The sequence below is a fragment of the Zingiber officinale genome, chromosome 2B (genome assembly GCF_018446385.1).
Source record: "Zingiber officinale cultivar Zhangliang chromosome 2B, Zo_v1.1, whole genome shotgun sequence".
Lineage (NCBI taxonomy): Eukaryota > Viridiplantae > Streptophyta > Magnoliopsida > Zingiberales > Zingiberaceae > Zingiber > Zingiber officinale.
This window is the reverse complement of record NC_055989.1, coordinates 95,329,834-95,349,053: the sequence shown is the minus strand read 5'-3', so window position 1 is coordinate 95,349,053 and position 19,220 is coordinate 95,329,834. Positions and strand designations below refer to the sequence as shown.

The 19,220-nt window shown below is 34.5% G+C and overlaps 1 protein-coding gene across 2 annotated transcripts in view; it reads left to right on the top strand.

The window, feature by feature from the left end:
- LOC122046429 (probable thimet oligopeptidase) overlaps positions 1-19,220 on the top strand; it is a 57,761-nt gene that overhangs the window by 21,808 nt on the left and 16,733 nt on the right. For both annotated transcript variants that reach the window (XM_042607120.1, XM_042607121.1), the window contains 8 exons: positions 2,602-2,694; positions 3,107-3,187; positions 3,262-3,424; positions 3,507-3,627; positions 3,699-3,771; positions 7,368-7,475; positions 13,163-13,260; positions 13,345-13,390. In XM_042607120.1, the coding sequence (XP_042463054.1) occupies positions 2,602-2,694; positions 3,107-3,187; positions 3,262-3,424; positions 3,507-3,627; positions 3,699-3,771; positions 7,368-7,475; positions 13,163-13,260; positions 13,345-13,390 (783 nt within the window). The remainder of the gene's footprint in view (positions 1-2,601; positions 2,695-3,106; positions 3,188-3,261; positions 3,425-3,506; positions 3,628-3,698; positions 3,772-7,367; positions 7,476-13,162; positions 13,261-13,344; positions 13,391-19,220) is intronic.

The following is a 19,220-nucleotide window of genomic DNA, read 5'->3' as shown; positions in this document are numbered from 1 at the left end:
GGATCCACTCAGGTTCTGGGGGTTTCAAACCTTCTTGCATGTGAGTGGAAACAAATAAGTCACGATGGTGACTTAAAGCTTTGATTGAGGGTGCCATGATAGTTCAGAACTTGGGTATTAATATTTAACATGATTTTTATGTAGATATTAGACACATTACATTTTTGAAGGATACGGGGACTCATTAGAAAAAGGTCCAAACTTTATACATGTGTGAGAAGACAACATTAACTCATAATGTCCTTATCAGTATTAATGTAGTATAGCTAAAGCTAATCTAACTTAATATAATATAACTTATATTAGTTAATATTGTTTATATTTATTAATTTACAATATAATATAATTTAAGTTAATATTAATTAAAGATATGTACGGATGCAATGACAAAAGTGGAGACTTCAGGCAATTAATCGAAGTGTTTCTTATAAAGATATGTTTACATTAAGAATCAACTTTATGTTCATATATTTTTACATTAATTATGTATGAACTCATTGGACATATATAAGACATTGCCATAGTGTAGTCATTATTTTGGTCAATGAGACACATGAAATACTAAATGCTAAACTCAAATCTTTACGGAAAACATTGAAAGTAAAACGTTTTAGGCTTAGTAGAGTAAAAATAGAATATATGAAATTTAAATTTAATAGTATTAGACGTAGCAAGATAATTGTTAAGATAGGAGATGCTGAATTATTTATAAACGATCACTTTTGCAAAAGGACGGAGGGGTTGATAGAAATGTTTTATAAAAATACAAGCAGGATGGTTGAATTGAAGGTGGGCGTCAAGTGTACTTTGTGATCGCAAGTACCTATTGATGAAAACTTTGAGAGGTGTGTTTAAGATGTTATGAACATGTATTTAGGGGACTAATAAATGTGCTAGTTAGATGATATTTGACAAATATACAATATTCGAGGAAGAGGGAGACCAAAAAAAATTTGGTTAGTAACGATAAAATATGATAAATTTTATTTAAATATAGATAATGATATAATAAGGATCGAACCCAATGACGTAAAGAGTATTCATATAACCGACCTCACTTAGTGAGATAAATGTTTAGTTGTTGTTGTATCATGGTTAAATATAGTCAATAATTTAATATGTTAATGTTAATCTGTTTAATTCTTATTGATATTTAACTTACATGTTCTATAATATGATAAATTAGTTATTAATTTTAATAATATATTTAATATGCTATTTAAATAACTCTAGTTTCCCTACCCCCAATCAATGCTTGTGATATAAACAGTGGCTCATCTTCTTCCTCCTCCTTCTCCTTCTGGCAAGCCCCTATGACTCTCCCTGCACCATAAGATGCCAGTTGCCTACAAAACCCAACAGGAGGAAAGCTTTCTCCTTTACCTCATTTTCTTCCTCTTTTCTTTTTCTCCTACTTTGTTCCTTTTTGATAGCAATCACATTGATGGCGACTCTGATCATAACAAGAAGCTGATAGATATGATTCAAATATGCTAACTATTGGTATATAGTTGAGTATAATACGGATTTTATGTTGATATTAACTTTCTATTCACTTTAGAAAGAGAAATGTCTCCTTGCATAATATGGATTCCAAACACTTATGATTTGTATGTGAATTATATATCCTTTTGTCTATTGTACTACGAAAAGATATTCCACTAAGCTTCTTGATAGTGTGATCCATGGACAATCAAGGAGGGATGATCAAAATAAATAATTGTTCGATAAATTCCATCGTTGTTGTGGGGTCTTCGCTTTCACTACATCAGTGTGGATTATCTTGAGGAATAACAATAATGTTTTCTAAACAATTTTAGTTTGTGGTGTAATCATATACACAGATTGCTAAATGTTAACTTTGTGAAAATGGCCTATTTTTATGTGAAATATTTCAAGAAGTTATGTAAGGACATCCTGTATCATTGAATAGAGTAGCTATCTTGCACAAATTACCCATACAAGTATACCACCTATTTTAGTGGAAGGGTACACCTATTTCCTCTTTTCTTTGATGAATTCAGTTTGTCAAACTCTTTTTATACTTGTGTCCATGTTGTGTCAACATTGATATAGGAGATACTTGCTAAGTTTGAATAAGAGAGTTGACACACTGTTTTGTTTCACATGGTGAGTTGCAAGTTAATAATAAGGTTTATAAGTTTAGCTGAGTGTGCTATTATTTATTTTGGACTTAAGGATTTTGTGCCAATAAGCTGATTGTTCACCTCTCTAGATGAGTTCATCTTGTCATACCCATGTTCATGTTGTGTTGGCACTAGTTTAGGAGGGGTATTTGCTGAGTTTGAATAAGGGAGGTGACATCCTATTTTTATTCCACATGGTGAGTTCTAAGCTAATAATATAGATTTATAGGGTTAGCTGAGGGTTGTGTTATTAATAATTTGGTCTTAAGAATTTTCAGGCAATCGTTGGTTCCTCTAGCTTAGTATTGGAATACTGTAACATTAGCACATGCACTTTGGCTTCCTACTAAATTTTCATATGTTAGTTCATCTGCAGTAAGTTATTGGCATGCCTTCTGAACTCTGATTTATTCATATGTACCTTTTGGTTTTATTGTGCTTTTCTGATCATCAGGTTCAGTTACGCCATAAATATGCACGGTTGCTTGGTTTCTCTAACTATGCTGAATTTGCTCTTCAATCTAGAATGGTCAGAACATCCGAAAAGGTCTGCGCTTGATTTAGTAGATATTAGCTGCATTTAAAAAAGGTTTCTTTTGAATATTTTATCTTGTTGACACGAGAATCGTGGGATTTGCTGTGTGATTCATTGTTCAAGAAATGAGAGATGATTATTGTGGTTATAAAATATAGAACTATTGTTTGCAAGCAGTAATGAATAAACCAGTATTGCCATTCTTTTTCTTGTATATGCAGTGGTATAGATGAGGGTGAAAAATACAATGTAATACATCTTCATGAGTTCAGTTCATGGTTGCCAAATGGTTTACAATGTCATGCAGCATTTGTGGAGTTAAAAATGGAATTCAGGATTCAGATTAGGCCATTCATTTTTTTTATACTTCATATGCATAATTAAGCCATTACTTTCCATTGGTTATATTCTTGATATTTTCCAGGTTTTTCAATTTTTAGAAGATCTCTCAGAAAGTTTAAGTGATCTGGCAATGGAAGAGCTTAATGTACTCAAGGATCTTAAGGTTGGTCCGATCCCATCTGATCATTTTATTTGTTGTTGTCCTATCACAATAGCCATACTTTCTTTGGGAACCAGATAAAAGTTGATGGTGATTCACATTTTGGAATGGAAGATTTACTATACTACATGAGGAGGGCTGAAGAACAACACCTTGATCTTGACTCTGGAGAAGTTAAACAATACTTTCCTGTCAACTTGGTTTTATCTGGCATTTTAAAATTTTTTCAAGATTTGTTCGGTAACTATTATCTCACTCAAAATGAATTTGATGAAGAACTGCTTAGCATGGATCCTTTTTCATCTATGCAAATTGTTTGAAGGTTTAAAATTTCAAGAAATTAAAGATGTTGAGGTTTGGCATGAAACTGTGTGCCTCTTTTCCGTTACTGATGTCAGCTCTAGTGAGCTTTTGGGTTACTTCTATCTTGACATTTTTTCCAGGTTAGTGTGCTCCACTCAGACTCTTAAATTCTTCAATGGGTCTTTGTGTCTAACAGCCTAAATTTTCTTAGAGAAGGAAAGTATGCTCACACTTGTGTTTTGGCCCTTCAAAATGGTAGCCTGTCTTCTAGTGGTATGCGTCAGGTAAAAGGCTGCGAACTACTGTATTTATATAGAGACGTCCATGTTTCTAATAATTCATGTTTAATTTTTCTATTTTCCTGTTATTTTCTTAACTTTGTTTGGCTCAACTTTCTGGATATGGATTTTTTTCCCCTTATTTTCAAATTACCTACATAAACATTTAACATATCACACCCTTCTCTAGAGATTTTAATAGAAGAGCATTTCATTGTTGTCTGTTACCTGCTTGATACTTGATTTAATAATTTGGTGCTATTGTTAAGTGATTTAGTTGTTTGCAAGGTATAAGATCTCGACCTACGTTGAGGTTTCGTTCTCAGATCGGAACGATTCAGTTTCAGTATCGTATCATGCCGTGCTAATATGGTTTGATATTTTTTTTATATATATAGTAATTATTAGATAAATATGTTTATTGTATATAATTTAAAAATAAATTGTATATTAATTTTATATAAATTTTCAATTATTGAACAACTTAATATTGTTAGAAAAAATAATTAAATATAGTTAAAAAATATTATCTATAATTAGTATATAAATTAACATAGATGTTATTTTATAGATAATAATTATATAATTAACTATTTATTTAATTAATTAATTATTAATTTAAATAATATATATTTAAAATAGTAAAAAAATCAGAATATCAATTAAACAGTAGAATATTAAAAAAAGTATCAAAATATAAATATGATTTATTAGATTTTTTTTAGAATTTTTAAATAAACGTTAAAATAGTAAAAAAGAATTATCAGAATATCAATAATATTTTTTTTTGAATTTTGAATATTTTATTAGGATAATTTAATTAAGAGTTATAAAAGTCTATTCGAAATACTCTACTTATGTTGGAAAATGATTGAATTAATTAAATCAAAAACCCTAATTTTTGTTCGTTAACTGTGGTTTCGATTAGGGTAAAAATAAAGAGTAGTCACGATGAAGATTACTTTCGGTTAGGCCGGTTGGTTTAATTGTTTAAAGGCTAAAGTCTAATACAAGACTTTTAGACCCTAATTAGAGAAATAGGTAATTTATAAGATAATTTGTTTGGTATTTTGGTATATATTGAAATTAAAAAAATATTAAATCTCATATCGATATTGATACCGAAAAGTTTGGTACGGTATTATACTGTACTGAAATTTTTGATATACCGTTAATATTAGTATGTTTGGTATATGTCAGTATAATATGTGTAGTATACCAAAATTTTCAGTTTTTTTCCCTCTCCTAATTATATATATACACACGAGGTGAACAAACAACAATCCACATAATATGAAATACATCATATAACTATATATAGTGTGAATGAGCTACAATTCACACATAGATACACCTCATGAAAGAAAAGGGTGAACGATCTGCAATCCATCTAGTGAGATAAATATCTCATATAAAATGGTTGAAGCCTACACGTGCGAAAAGATCCAAGGATCCCTTTTAAGCGGAGAGCCAATGCTTTACATAATTTATTTTATTATTTATTTTGGTGTAATAAGTCATGCAACTCCTCTAGGACACAGAGACAAAGCTTTATAACATAGGTGTTATATTTTTTTTATCTCATCAATTTAATATCCGAAATAATGTAAGCCCTTTTTAGAACGTGGAGCCGAAGCTCTACTGAACAACAATTGCATTTATTATCCCATTAATTTAGTATGAATAATCGCACAACTCTTTCAAAGCGCGGAGCAGAAACTCTATGGTATAATTTATCTATCACTTTATTAGTTAGCATAATTAAGTATATAATTTACTTTGTCATCTTTCTCAAAAGAGAACAAACAAAATAGGTATGCAACTATATATATAAAAGGTCAAACAATGTGGAAAGAAGCTGTCAAACAATAAGAGGAGAGATAAGATCACAAATAATTAAATTATGCACAAGGTAAATGTAGCAAAACAAACAAGAAAACCCATCTCGAATAAAGAAATCCCGTCGCATGTGATTTACTCTAAACACCTAGAGGCTCCATAGCCACTTGATACAGAGGATGTGAGTGAGAATAAATAACAATTAAGCCTCTATACTAAGACTTAATTTTCACAACAAGCCAACTTACTTCCAAATCATATCATACCTGTTCCAAGCCACATCCTCAGGAATCATAAGTCTCAACCTTGTAATATCAAGCGCAACCTTGTAACCTCAAGCATTCAGGGCTAAAAGAGGACTTTAAGAAATGGCTATAGTTGCTGCCCTAAAATTAAGATCTATTAGGAAACTCCTCAAACACAATTCAATTGGATCTATCACTACTGTGGAAACCTCAAGGATCCAATACACAATGAACTGCATGATAATGGTCAGAAATCTTACCACGAAGAGGTGAATAAGTTATTCAGAGCTAGGTGGGGAGGCTGCAATGATGCTGGTAGTGGGTGACTGAAGTGCAATCAGTGACGATCTAGCATGATTGTTGCTGCTTCCAGAAAGGACATTGGCTGATTCCAGCATGGCAATTGTTGCTTTTTGCATCACGATGGCAGTCTTAGTGTTCTAGGCAAGCCATGGAGAACACGGTAGCATACGATTGCCCCTGAAGATGATCCAAAAATTTGTGTTTTCTTTGTTGCAATGTGAAAGTTAATGTCTTTTATTGTTGTGTCTTTTCAATTATCACTCCATTCTCTGGTTACTTCATTACTTATAAATTTGTTTCATTGATTAATACATTTTTGTTAGATATATATTAGTCATTTTTATTTTTAATATCAATCTATTTATGTTATTTTAATGTCAACTGCCTAAGCTCCCACCTCACCTAAGCCCTATGCAGTGGGTCAATCACCCTACCGCCTGAAATTGTCCTATAAAACCTGTGCTAGAGCACCTTTGAAATAGTTGCTAGGGATAGAGTGTGATGCCAAATAATGAATGAAGGTAGAATGGCTAGTTGATAATGCAACATAAGAAATTAGAAAAGAAGCATCGATTGTGAGTACTATTCTGGAGAGCAATAGAAAGATCTAATTCGAGGTTGGATCCATAATAAGGAGAGGTGCTGGGTGACTAGAGGACTCTCATGATTATTTATTGTAGGTTCTAGTGTTGGTGGCCTTGTGGGATGTGAGAGAAGCTGATTGAATGGACAAAGGTGTAGGGACTCAAAACACCTTAGTGGGTAGCTTAGTGAGTAGATGAAGAATCTGAAAAGAAGGTAGTGGACTTAAAGAAGGCGACATTTTGAAGCAAATAGATGTAACTCAAGAGAAGATTAGCTGCAATACATCTTCTGCAACTGAAAGGAGCTAAGGAAGATTAGCTGCAATATTGGTAAACTAACTTGGTCTAGGCTAACCAATTTAAGATTCAATTAATATATGTGGGCATATGCTATAAAGTAAAGCCACTACATATGCATAGACTGCTTCTAAAACAGTGGCTTATTTCTTGATGATGTCTTTGTTTATGTAAGTTATGCCTATAAAATTATGGCATGTTGCACTAATGATAGTCGCAAAATGTCATAGATATTTCTCTGCATTCTTATATTGCACGGTTCGTTTTCCAGCTAAGTTTTCCGTCCAGAGAGCTTTATGCCATAGAATATTAAATTTATGTCTTGCGTTTGCAGATTCCAGTTGCCCTATTAATTTCTCAGTGTCTAAAACAAACTGATGATAATCCTGTGCTACTGCGATTCTCAGAAGTTGTCACTCTATTCCATGAGTTTACCCATGTGGTATGTTGATTCTTCACTACCTTCATGTAATCTGTCTTGTTTCTTGCTTGCTTACAGTTATACTTCAAAAGAAATGGCTGCTGCTAATAAATCTTAAGCTCCAGTTTCAAGTTGTGCATCATGTATTTTGCCAACAGCTTTTGTACTTCCACACTTATGTTGAAGGAAGTTGCTACCCACAATCTAAATTTGAAACTTTAGGTTTTAATTTTCAAGTCTTATCCTTCCGTACATATGGTTCTGACTAAAATTGTTACCCAGATTGGTATATACTGAATATGAGCATACCAGGCAAATCAGATTGTGCAGGTTGTTGCATTTGTTCCCCCCTCGAGTATTTAAATCTTTCAAATAGGAGGCCTATTCTTTGTTCTACCAATATTAAAATATATAAAGTGAGAGTTAACATATATACTGACCCTTTTCCTGATTGTCCCATTTCATCATTGTAGCAATAATTGCTCACTATAGGCTGTATCAGATCCTTTGTTTCTTTTGCATAAGTTTTAATAAGGCAGCTGTTTATCCTGTGCTACATCTTTCTCAGCAGTTATTCCTATTGCTCAGGCTACCCGATTGTTAATCCTGCCTAATTTGCATGCAAAAATCTATTATATATATTAAGAGAATCTGAATTGAGAGCTATTTTAAGGTCACTCTCCCGTTGGGAGAATTACGTGCAAAATGTAAGTATTGCAATATTGCAAGGTTTAAAATTTCGACCCGTGCCGAAGTTTCGGTCTTGGAGCGGAACGATACGATTTCCCGTACCGTATCGTGTCGTGCCGGTATGATTTCGGTATTTTTAAATATAAAATATATTAATTAAAAAATAAAATATTTAACATAAATATTTTAAAAATAAACAAAATAAACAATATAAAAAATAATCTTTATAAAAAGGAAAAAAAAATGAAAATAGATAAATAAATAAATAAAAATTTTATTATAATTTTTAAATTAAAATAAATGAAATATAAAAATAATTAGATAATTTTATTAGGGTAATAGAGTTTAATAAAGCCTCTTTAGATTATCTCCATCACTGTTAGGAGTTGATTAAAATAATTAACCCAAGTTTAATTAAAAAAAATTCGAAATCTGACACCACTCGTGAGCTCGCGCTACTTCGGTGCTATCGCGGGTTCTGCGATCCCTCAGCCATGGTCTCGGGGATCGCGACTCCTCCGACGCGACCGCAGTGGTCGTGCGACCCCTTTGCAGCGGTTGTAGGGTCGCACGACGTCTCCGCGACGACAGCAGAAGGGTTATGCAACCTCTCCGCTGCTGTTGCAGGGTTGAGCGACCCCTCCGCTGCGACCGTAGGGTCGCGCAACACATTGCAGCTGTTGTGGATCTGGTGCCAAGGTTGTGCAGGTGCCGGTCGCTAGGTGGAATGAGATGTCTCGCCCGTTTCGACTGTCTGACACGAAACTTTAAATGACTGCAATACTTCCTACAAATTCCAAGCCAATGACGGCTATAGGTCGTTGAAACGACACATAGAAATGAAACACCTTACGGAATATGGAATTTATCGTTCTCAAGTATAATTATCTAAAATTTCCACTAGTAGATGTACTATTTCTGTTTTTTTATATATTTTGATAATAAATTAAGAGAACTATTTACTATATTTGTTTTCTAAGAACATCTTTCATTTAGTTTTGGATCTAAATGTACTTTTGAAGTTTTTTGTAAAAAATTCTTAATCCATCTGCTAAATGTGCTTTTAGAACTATACTTACTCGTACAATTAAATAATTAGTAAAACAAGAGCGAAAAATTTAATCGAAGGATTTAGTAAATTAAATAATTAAGTTTCTTTATGTTCTGATATTTGGAGTGATAATTGAAAAACACATTCATATATGGGTGTGACTTATTATTGGATCGATAACTTATAGAATATCCAAAAAATTGTTAGCATATAGAGTTTTGATGAATCACAGTGTTCACAATATCTCAATTTTTATGTTTAATTTTAAAAGAATATAGATTAACTCATAAAATATTTTCAATATCATTTGATAATGCTAGTTCTAATGCCGCTAGTATTGAAGAACTAAAATTTATATTCAATCTATTATTGGTGGTTTTTTTTTTTCATATTCGTTGTGTATTCCATGTTTTAAATATTTATTTTCAAGATGGATTAAGAAGTTTAGAAAATCATATTAAATCAATTATAAGTTATAACTGTTATTTCTTATTTATGGTTGCATCCCTCTATAATGAAACAGGGTAAATTTTGTAAAAATAATGTAATGAGACCTAAAAAATTTCCACGTGATGTACTAACATGTTGGAATTCAACATATCAATTGTTACAAGATTCATTTCAATATAGAGAATTATTATGTTCATTTTTTTTGCATAAAATATAATAATACCAATATATATTTATTTTTACAAGAATGAAATATTTGTAGTAGTATCTGTGAAATTTTAAAAATATTTAATGATGTAATCGAACAATTTTCTGGTTTTTATTATCCTATCTCTCATTTAGCTTTAGGAATGTTTTGTAGTGTAGTATTAGTTTAAAATGAAAATAGTACTAATTTTTATCTTCTTGTGATTAACAATGAAAACGAAATGGAAAACATATCTTTTTCATATTTCTAAAATTTATTTAGTTGCATTTGCTTTAGACCCTAGATATAAATTAGAAGTTTTATAAGAAATGTTAAATTTGTATTATGACACTTTAAATCCTTTTAAAGATTCTTCTCCTCCTAATCCTAATAATATTGTATATAATATTAGAAATTATTTATATGATATTTATAAAGGATAGTATCGAATACGGAATACAAATTGATATTTTTGAAATACAAAATACTAGCAGTAGTAATTTAAAATTTATAAAAGCACAAATTTTATTAAAAGAACACACAAAACGTCCATGAGGATCCTCAAGTTCTTGGGAAAGAATTATTTTACGATTTCTTTTGATTTTAGTGAAGCAGATAAACGAAGCAGATTTCGATGTCCTAAAGTGGTGGCCATTGAAGGGTCAAAGCCTTCATGTCCTCTCCATGATCATCAAAGAAATTTTAGCTTATCCCGTATCAATAGTTAATGTTTAGTGTCGGCGGTAACATATTGATGAACAACAATCGATTTTGTCTCCCGACTCGTTGGAAACCCAGGCATTACTCGACGATTGGACTATAGCCGAACTTTCATATGACAAAGTAAAAAATTTGATACCGAAGGAATAAATGCTACGGGAATAGGAAATGGAAGGGAATAACAATACCATTTCATAAGATAAAAGAGTAAAAAGGTAAGTGAACTATGTGGATTCCCTTGGACCCTAAGGGGATGTGTATGCAATTTAAATAAGTACAAACCCTCTTTTTTTTTTTAAAATGAATTTACAATTTATTTTATTAATATAATAATCTTGAATTGTGGTGAACTGTGACAAACCGTGAACCGTAACCGTCTTAGACGATTAAGGTTAAGGATCGATCCCTAGGAATCGTCGAACCCGCCGTTTCGAACCGGTGGTTTTGATCCGGCGGTTCCAAATCGTGGTCGGGTCTACATGTGCCCTTACAGAAATATAATTGTACAAAATTAAACCCACTCTCAACTAAAGTAATATACCTTTCGTGTTCCTCCTCCATCTTGCTTGTAATAGCTTGCTCACTCTTTCTCACCGTAGCTACAAAACCATCTACCTCGGTTGCTCAAAGATTTTTTTACCTTTCTTTCTTTTATCCACGTTTTTGTTCTCTCTTTCACTCTTTGTTTTTTCTACTCACTGTATTAATTTGGAATTTGGCTGATTTAGACAAATATTGTTTGATTCCATTTGCAGGCCTTCAATTTTCTTTTTTACCAAATTGAAAGAGTTTTATTTTATTTTTCTCTTGTTCTCTTGTTCTCTTCATGCGTCCAAAATCTTGATATCTCAAATCCTGACTCCAATATTTCCAATGACGGTACTAAGATGTGTTGGAATATTGATGGAGGGAGGGTGAATAAACGATGCTTTTTTCTCGTTCAATTCTTGTAAATAACACTACTCAAATAGAAGGTTAAATTGCAAGCCCACTTATGTGATCAATAAAAATGATAATGTGCACCGGAAATTATATAAAGTAATTAAGCATAAAATAACAACAAAGATGTAATGCGGTTGATAGACCTCACTCTTGAGCAAGCACCCAAGACCTTTCTCACTTTTTGCGATCTACCTTTGTTGTCCTGAGTTTACTCTCATTGTTACTAGAGATCTTCTAGCAAATGGTTACAGTTCAATGCAAAATGATTACTTTTAAATCTCCTCCATATGCAATCATATACTTTCAAGATGTTAAGAAATAACTACAATTTGTAAAATTATCTTTCTCGCCTTGTAGATTAAGATCTAGTACTAGGTGAAAAGCATTTTACCTGAGTTTCAAATCTAAGCATGAAACTTTGTATTCTCTCCCAAAGCCTTTTGATGTTCCTTTTAGCAATTGAGAGTGTTTAAGGATGATTACAAGTATTTTCATGTAAGCATTAGATCCAGAAAAGAGCCTCTAATTTTTTAAAGCATGCCTCAATGACTAAATCTAAGCACTTGTGTTGACCAAAAACTCATAAATCTCGTCTAACATTCGAAATATGACATTAATGTTTAATTTTTTTGACACTTTTGTCATTGCTCCAGATTGCCTAATTCCAATTGATTGGATCAATGTTCCAGTTGACCGAACCAAGTTGACTGACTAATCTCCTAGTTGATTGGCATTCTAGTTCACGCTGGCAACCCCTGTAGCTAGTTTACAAGCCCTATAAACTTCCCCATGTTTGGGATCTAGCCATTAACAAAAATATATGTTCTATGGTGCTAAATTCTTTCAATCCAATCAATTTATTACCCCAAAACAAATACAAGGGTCTTCAATCATTCTTCAATTTTGATGATCATTCACAAGTTCAAAGTTTCTCATGGCTTTGCTCTCGATCCATAAAGTTCATCATCTAAGTTTGATCACTTAATCTCCAAGTCGTATGATATCCTATACACCGATCAAATACATGCACCTAACTTAAATTGAATTATCAAACTATCAAAAAACTGTAATTAGACCTAAATAAACTGGAGGAACTATTGTCCCAACTAGGAATGACAATGGAATGGGACGGGTTGTGTGTGTGTGTGTTTTTTTTTTAAGTTTTCATCCCTGTCCAATATAGAAAGCAGGGGATGAGTTCTTCCCCATCTCCACCACCCCGCTCCTCTACTTAAGCGGAGTGAGATAATAAATTATTAAATAAAAAACTACATTTTGGACAAGGTTCACGGTGGGCAAGCAGGGCATAACAAAAAAATTCTACCCCATTCCTTCTCTTCATATGCAGGCTAATTTTTGGTCTAGTTTTGAGAAGACATTCTCATTTTGCTTCTGAATTCTATGAATTCATAAACAAACAAAATATTGCTTAGGCCTCTAATTGTCCAATATGATAGTGCAATGAAGCATACAAGTTCTTTGCACATGTCTGGTTTTCATTTTAGCTAATGTTGATGCTTCTGTCTGAATTTACTAGTGGCTGTTATGCTTTATATGGATGCCTACAAGAACTTCGGATACACAATCCATTAGTTTGTTTTGAATAACGCCTTTGTTGACTTATCCAAGAATAACCAACGAAGATATTCATTTTTGTCATAATCTTAGGTACATCATATGTGCATGCGTGCGACCTTTTCAAGGTTTTCTGGTCTGCAAGTGGATGCTGACTTCATTGAAATTCCTAGTAAGCTTCTTGAGAACTGGTAAGTCAATAGGTGCCAAATGTTCATCTTTGATTTAGTGATCTAATACATTCATGTTTAAACAAAATGGTTATCGTGCTTTAGGTGTTACCAGAGTATCTCACTGAAAATGATGTCTGGTTTCTACCAGGTAATCCTTTATCAAATGGCTAGTTGTTTTGTAAAATTCTCTGCATTGTACATTTCAAACTATTCTCTCTTGGCTATGAAAGTTGGTATCATTTTTTTGTGGTTTTGTTTATGAACTTACTGGTAATGATCGGCTAGTTTAACCTAGGATTGTAAATGAGCCAAACCGAACTCGAGCTAGCCTAGGCTTGACTCGATTTATACTGGCTTGACTCGAGCTCGACTCGAGCTCGATATTTAATTATGGGCTTGAGCTCGAGCTCGAATTTTTTTAATAAATAAATTAATATATTATATATTATAAAATATATATTATTACTCGCATCCACTGAGTTGGTAATAATTAGGCTCAAGCTCGGTTCGATTTCTAATCAAGCCGGCTTGAGCTCGGCTCTAGCTTGGTCAACTTCGAGCTCAGTCAACTTCGAGCTCGAGTTGAGTTTTGACCGAGCATCTCGTGAGTTGCTCCCGACCGGCTAGACCCCCTAGTTTAACCTGTTGTGCTTCAAACTGCTTATGGTTCTTATATATGTAGAATTGTTGTAAATCTGTCAAACACAATTGTGCTATTTGATAAAAGAAACATGTATAAAGAATTTTAAATATCAAAATCACTGAATCAGTTTACAATATTATTCTTTCTTGTGATTCCCTACTTTAACTTTTTTTGGATAAGTAAAATAGTATAGCACAAATGAGGAGTACAAGAATTTGTGATACCCTACTTTAGTTCCATGCAGCGAGTGGTTGACTAATTTAGGAGGTTTATTAACGTAGTTGATGTAATACGTGCTTAAGCATTTTGGGCCATTGATTAGGTCTAACAAAGTCGAGTAGATCTGTCATGCCCCAAGAAAACGGACAACATCTCCCTCCTTATGACAATATATGAAATATGGATATAATACCACAAGGCATTACAAGAATAGTATCTACAACCCACACGACTAAAATCTAACACAACCACGCAATATAATATACAGCTCACACGGCTGGAACAAAAACACAGCAGAAGACATAAAGTAAAACATATAAACCAAAACAACGAGCCGACCTGGCTTGACACAACAATATCAAAGCAAATATAAGAAGCACCAAGGCTAAACTCCAAGACCAAGTCAAATTATTATAATGCCAAGTCTACAAATTCAAAATGCAAGTTAAGTAGGAAGCAAAATTAGAAAACCGTCCTCAGATGTGATGTGGGATTGTAGTTATGATTTTCCAAGTGACCTTGTACCATCTACCTGTTATCTGGGGAAAATAAAAGTATAGCCTTGGGGGCAGATAGTGTATGGACAAAATATATCTGGAGATTCAAAGGTATATAATATCATGGAAAAATAATAGCAAGAATAATAGTGATATCATAGTAAATGTCTATACCTGAACCCATATACTAAGTAAGTAATAGAAAGTCAGGTGTTGTGAGGATTTGTAACAACACCGCTCATAACTACAAGAGCAACATGTATGACATATACATACTACCAATAAATAAGCTAGTGTCGATGCACAACATACATAATCAATGCAACATATCACAGACATGTGAATACAATAAAACAACATATGCAAATACAATATCATATGCATATGCACGACATGGTCATTCCTGCTCACCTCTCAGCATTATGACCTCTGAATGATCGAGAGGCTGTGACAATGACAATTGCACAACACTCCAGCTACCACTATTCTCGAGTGATTGAGTGGGCAGTTTGCATAGTAGCTCATTAGCTACATTGCAACGGGGGTTCCTACTGTTCATAACTCCAGCTACCACTACCTATGAGTGATCGAGTGGGCATGGCAAGACAAGCGACACGTACTCCAGCTACCACCACCCATGAGTGGCCAAGTGTGCGACACTGGCCAACGACTCTCTCAACCACAAGTGAGACATAGTCGTCGGCATGCATGCAATGATATGATGAGCAAGATATGAACAACCATCAACACATATACATAAATAGCAATCAACTATACTATAGTAAAATCAACATGCTCAATAGTGTATATGTATATACAACAATCAATGTGAGTAAACAAGGAATCTATTAAATATCATGGATGACAACGAGAGACTATATAGATATCAAATCGATCATCTCTAAGGTCAAACATGTAAGTGTCAAGCTCAGGTAAAATATGAGTAAATTCAAGGTAAAAACAACAGCTAACCAAATATAGCTCATGCACTACGATCAAAGTATTAAAGAAGCAAGTCAAGAAGTACTCGCCTCTGTGCAGTCCGTGCCAAATAACTCACGTTGCGATGCTCGTCTCAATTAGAGTCCTGCATCGGCCTATACAATTTAACTAATCTTCATATAAATCAAATAGCTAAAACCAATTCCTAAAACAAGTAGCTAACCCCAATTCATTAATTAACCCTGGTTAATCTCCTTTGTTGATCAAATAAGATCTAACCCAACCCTAGTTTAACCCATCCAAGTGATTCGATTAAATTAGGTCCTCAATATCATACCATAAACTTACTAAATTAAGGTTTACCAATCATTAATTTGCCCCTAAAACAGTACTGGAGTGATTTCAAGTTAACTTGCAGCAAACCCTTTGCAAGAAACCTTCCCCCTCAACCTCCTGTAACAACCAACCCAATCAACCTCCACTATCCCTTCCATAATTCAAATTTCTACATGACTTAGAATTGCAAACATAAATCTGCCAATCACAATCTGCAACTTATTTGTTTTAACACATAACCTACAGAGTGGCCAGTGATCAAACAGAAGGAAGGGCAGAGATAGAGAAGGCCCACTGTACCTTCTTGTGGTCGGAAGAGTGGCGATCGACGGCTACACCCGATTGACGGCGTCGGCGAGGTGGGTTGCGGCGTCCCGTGGCAAAGAGGGGAAAGGAGGTGATGACCCCTGATGGTAGTGGTTTTTCTCGAATCCGCAAGCGAAAGGGAGAGGTAGCCCTAGTCCTCTTGCGTCGTTCCTCCTTTCTGGCGACGGCGATACTCGACGGTAAGGTAGTGTCGGTGGCGATCGAGTGGGAGAAAGAGTGAGTACGCGACGAAGAATGGGGATCGGGATTTGGGGAGAGGAAAACTGCGTTTTAGGGCTTTGGTTATTGTAGCGTAGGTTATATACTTAGGGTTAATGAGTGCTCAATTAACCTAAGCTTGATTAATTCCCCCTCTTACCTTATTAACATCATACCGGTTCGGTTTTTAATCTCAAAAAACACTTAAAAATCTCCAGAAATTTTCATAAGGTTATTTATTGAATAACAATTATTATTTAATTATTAATTCTCACATTCTCCCCCGTTAATAAAAATTTGGTCCCCAAATTTCTTAGTTAGGTGCGTTAAGTAAATAATAGCATGTTTAATTAGTACAAATACTGAAATAAACTTTACGCACCTTCAGTAAACAAGTGTGGGTATCAAGCTCGGATCTTTTCCTCCAGCTCTAAGTTACTTCCTCATCTGAGTGATGCTCCCATCCGACCTTGACGAGTTGGATTGTTTTGTTCCTCAACTAGCACTCTTTGTGATCCATAATCCGCATAGGAACCTCTTCATAGGTTACATTTTGTTGAAGTGTGTTGACACATCTGTTAGAATGTGCGTAGGGTGTGACACATACTTCCTCAATATAGATACATGGAATACATCATGCACCCGACAAGTAATGGTGGTAGCGCCAGTCGATAGGCTACCTCACCTATCCTCTCAAGTATCTGAAAGGGTCTGATGTAACAAGGAGATAACTTACCTTTTAATCCAAACCTCTCAACACCTTTGGCGTGATCATCCACACAAAACTCTAGAGGTCTCCGTCTCTGATCTGCATAACTTTTCTATTGGTCCTGGAGTTCTGACATTCTGTTTCTGATAATGTGTACCAACTCCGCATCATGCTGAATGCTCAGTGGTCCCAGAATCTGTGATTCCCCAACTACTTCCCATAAGGTGGGGGATCTATAAGCTCTACCATACAATGCCTCAAATTGTGCCATCTGAATTGTCGAATGATAGCTATTGTTGTAGGCAAATTCCACTAAGTGCCGCTGGTCCTCCCAATCCCCTTCGAAATCCATGACACACGATCTCAGCAGTTCCTCTAATGTCTATATAGTGCGCTCTGACTGTCCATCTGTCTGAGGGCGAAAATCTGTACTGAATCGGAGCTCCGTACCCATGGCTTACTGGAGACTTTGCCAGAACCATGATGTGAATCACGGATCTCTAGCCGATATGATACTTAGACGTAAACCATGAAGTCTGATACCCTCTCTGCACTATAACTATACTAAGCGATCCAATGGGTTCGTCCTACGGATTGGTAGAAAATGAGAAGATTTGGTTAACCGATCAACGATTACCTAAATCGTATCATGCCCTCTCCATGTCCTGGATAACCTCATAACAAAGTCTATCATAATATGCTTTCCATTCCGGTATATGAATGTACTGAAGCAATCCTGCTAGCATCTGATGTTCAGCCTCCACTTGTTGACATCCTAGATATCGAGCTACAAAATCTGTGATGTCTTTTGTCATATCATTCACCTTTGGAACGCTTCAAATCTCTATACATATGGGTCCCCCCTTCCCCAAATGTATTACAAATCTGAATCATTGTGCCTTATGATCTAGGAACACAATCTCCCATGGTAATAAGAATCTCGTTCTCATCACACGAGAACTCTGTCTAAGGTTCAACTTTTTCTGGATAAATAGGTACTTAAGGCTCCTGTGATCAATGTAAATCTTGAAAGTGATCTCGTACAAATAATGTATCCAAATTTTCAACGTGACAGTGATAGCTGCTAACTCCAATTCCAAATCATGAATTGGATAATTCTTTTCATGATCTTTTAGCTGACGAGAAGCCTATGATACTACTCGCTCATGCTGCATCAGAATTGCACCTAATCATTGATACGATGCATCTGTGTAGAGTACAAATTCGTCTACATTAGAAGGTAAAACTAATAAGAGGGGTGCAGTTATCAACTTTTGCTTAAGCTGCTGAGAACTAGCTTTGCAAGCCATTGTCCATGTAAATTTCGTTAATTTCCTGGTCAGTCGAGTCAATGGCTTAGCAATGCTGGAAAAACCCTCGACAAGTCCTTGGTCATATCCAGCAAATCCAGAAACTATGAATTTCCTATACTGTCTTCAGCTGCTCCCGACTTATAACAACCTCTATTTTCTGGATCCACTGATATACCTCTACTAGAGACAATGTATCTCAAAAATCCTACAGAAGATAGTCAAAATGCGCAATTGAATTTCGCATATAGATATTCTCGTCGAAGCATCTCCAGAACTATACGAAGATGTTGTTTGCAATCCACCTTGGATCGGGAATATATCACAATATCGTCAATAACGACAATGACAACTGATCCAAATACTCTGGGGCTACCAGGTTCATCAAGTTCATGAAAACGCTAGAGTATTTGGTAACCCCAAATAACATTACCAAGTACTTATAACGTTAGTACACAGGGCACATTCAACCATAAGATCACTAGCAATGGTTGTGATTCTTATTAGAGTAGACCTAATCCTCTCAGCATGATGGATGAGAGGTTTTGTAGAGGTCACTTGTTTGATGACAAGCTGGAAGCAGTTGGTTAAAGATTGAATCTATCCTCAGGGCAATTGCTCTTGCATAGATATCTTTAGGCTAATAATTATCTCCCGAAATTTCTTGAGTATAGTCGTCTAAGGCCATTGTTAGATATTAAAAAAATCTCTGGTCCTATATGTGCAATATACCACTTTTTATGTAAGATGTTTATTTATAATGTTTTACTTTTTTTTTTAAATAGCAGAACATTCAG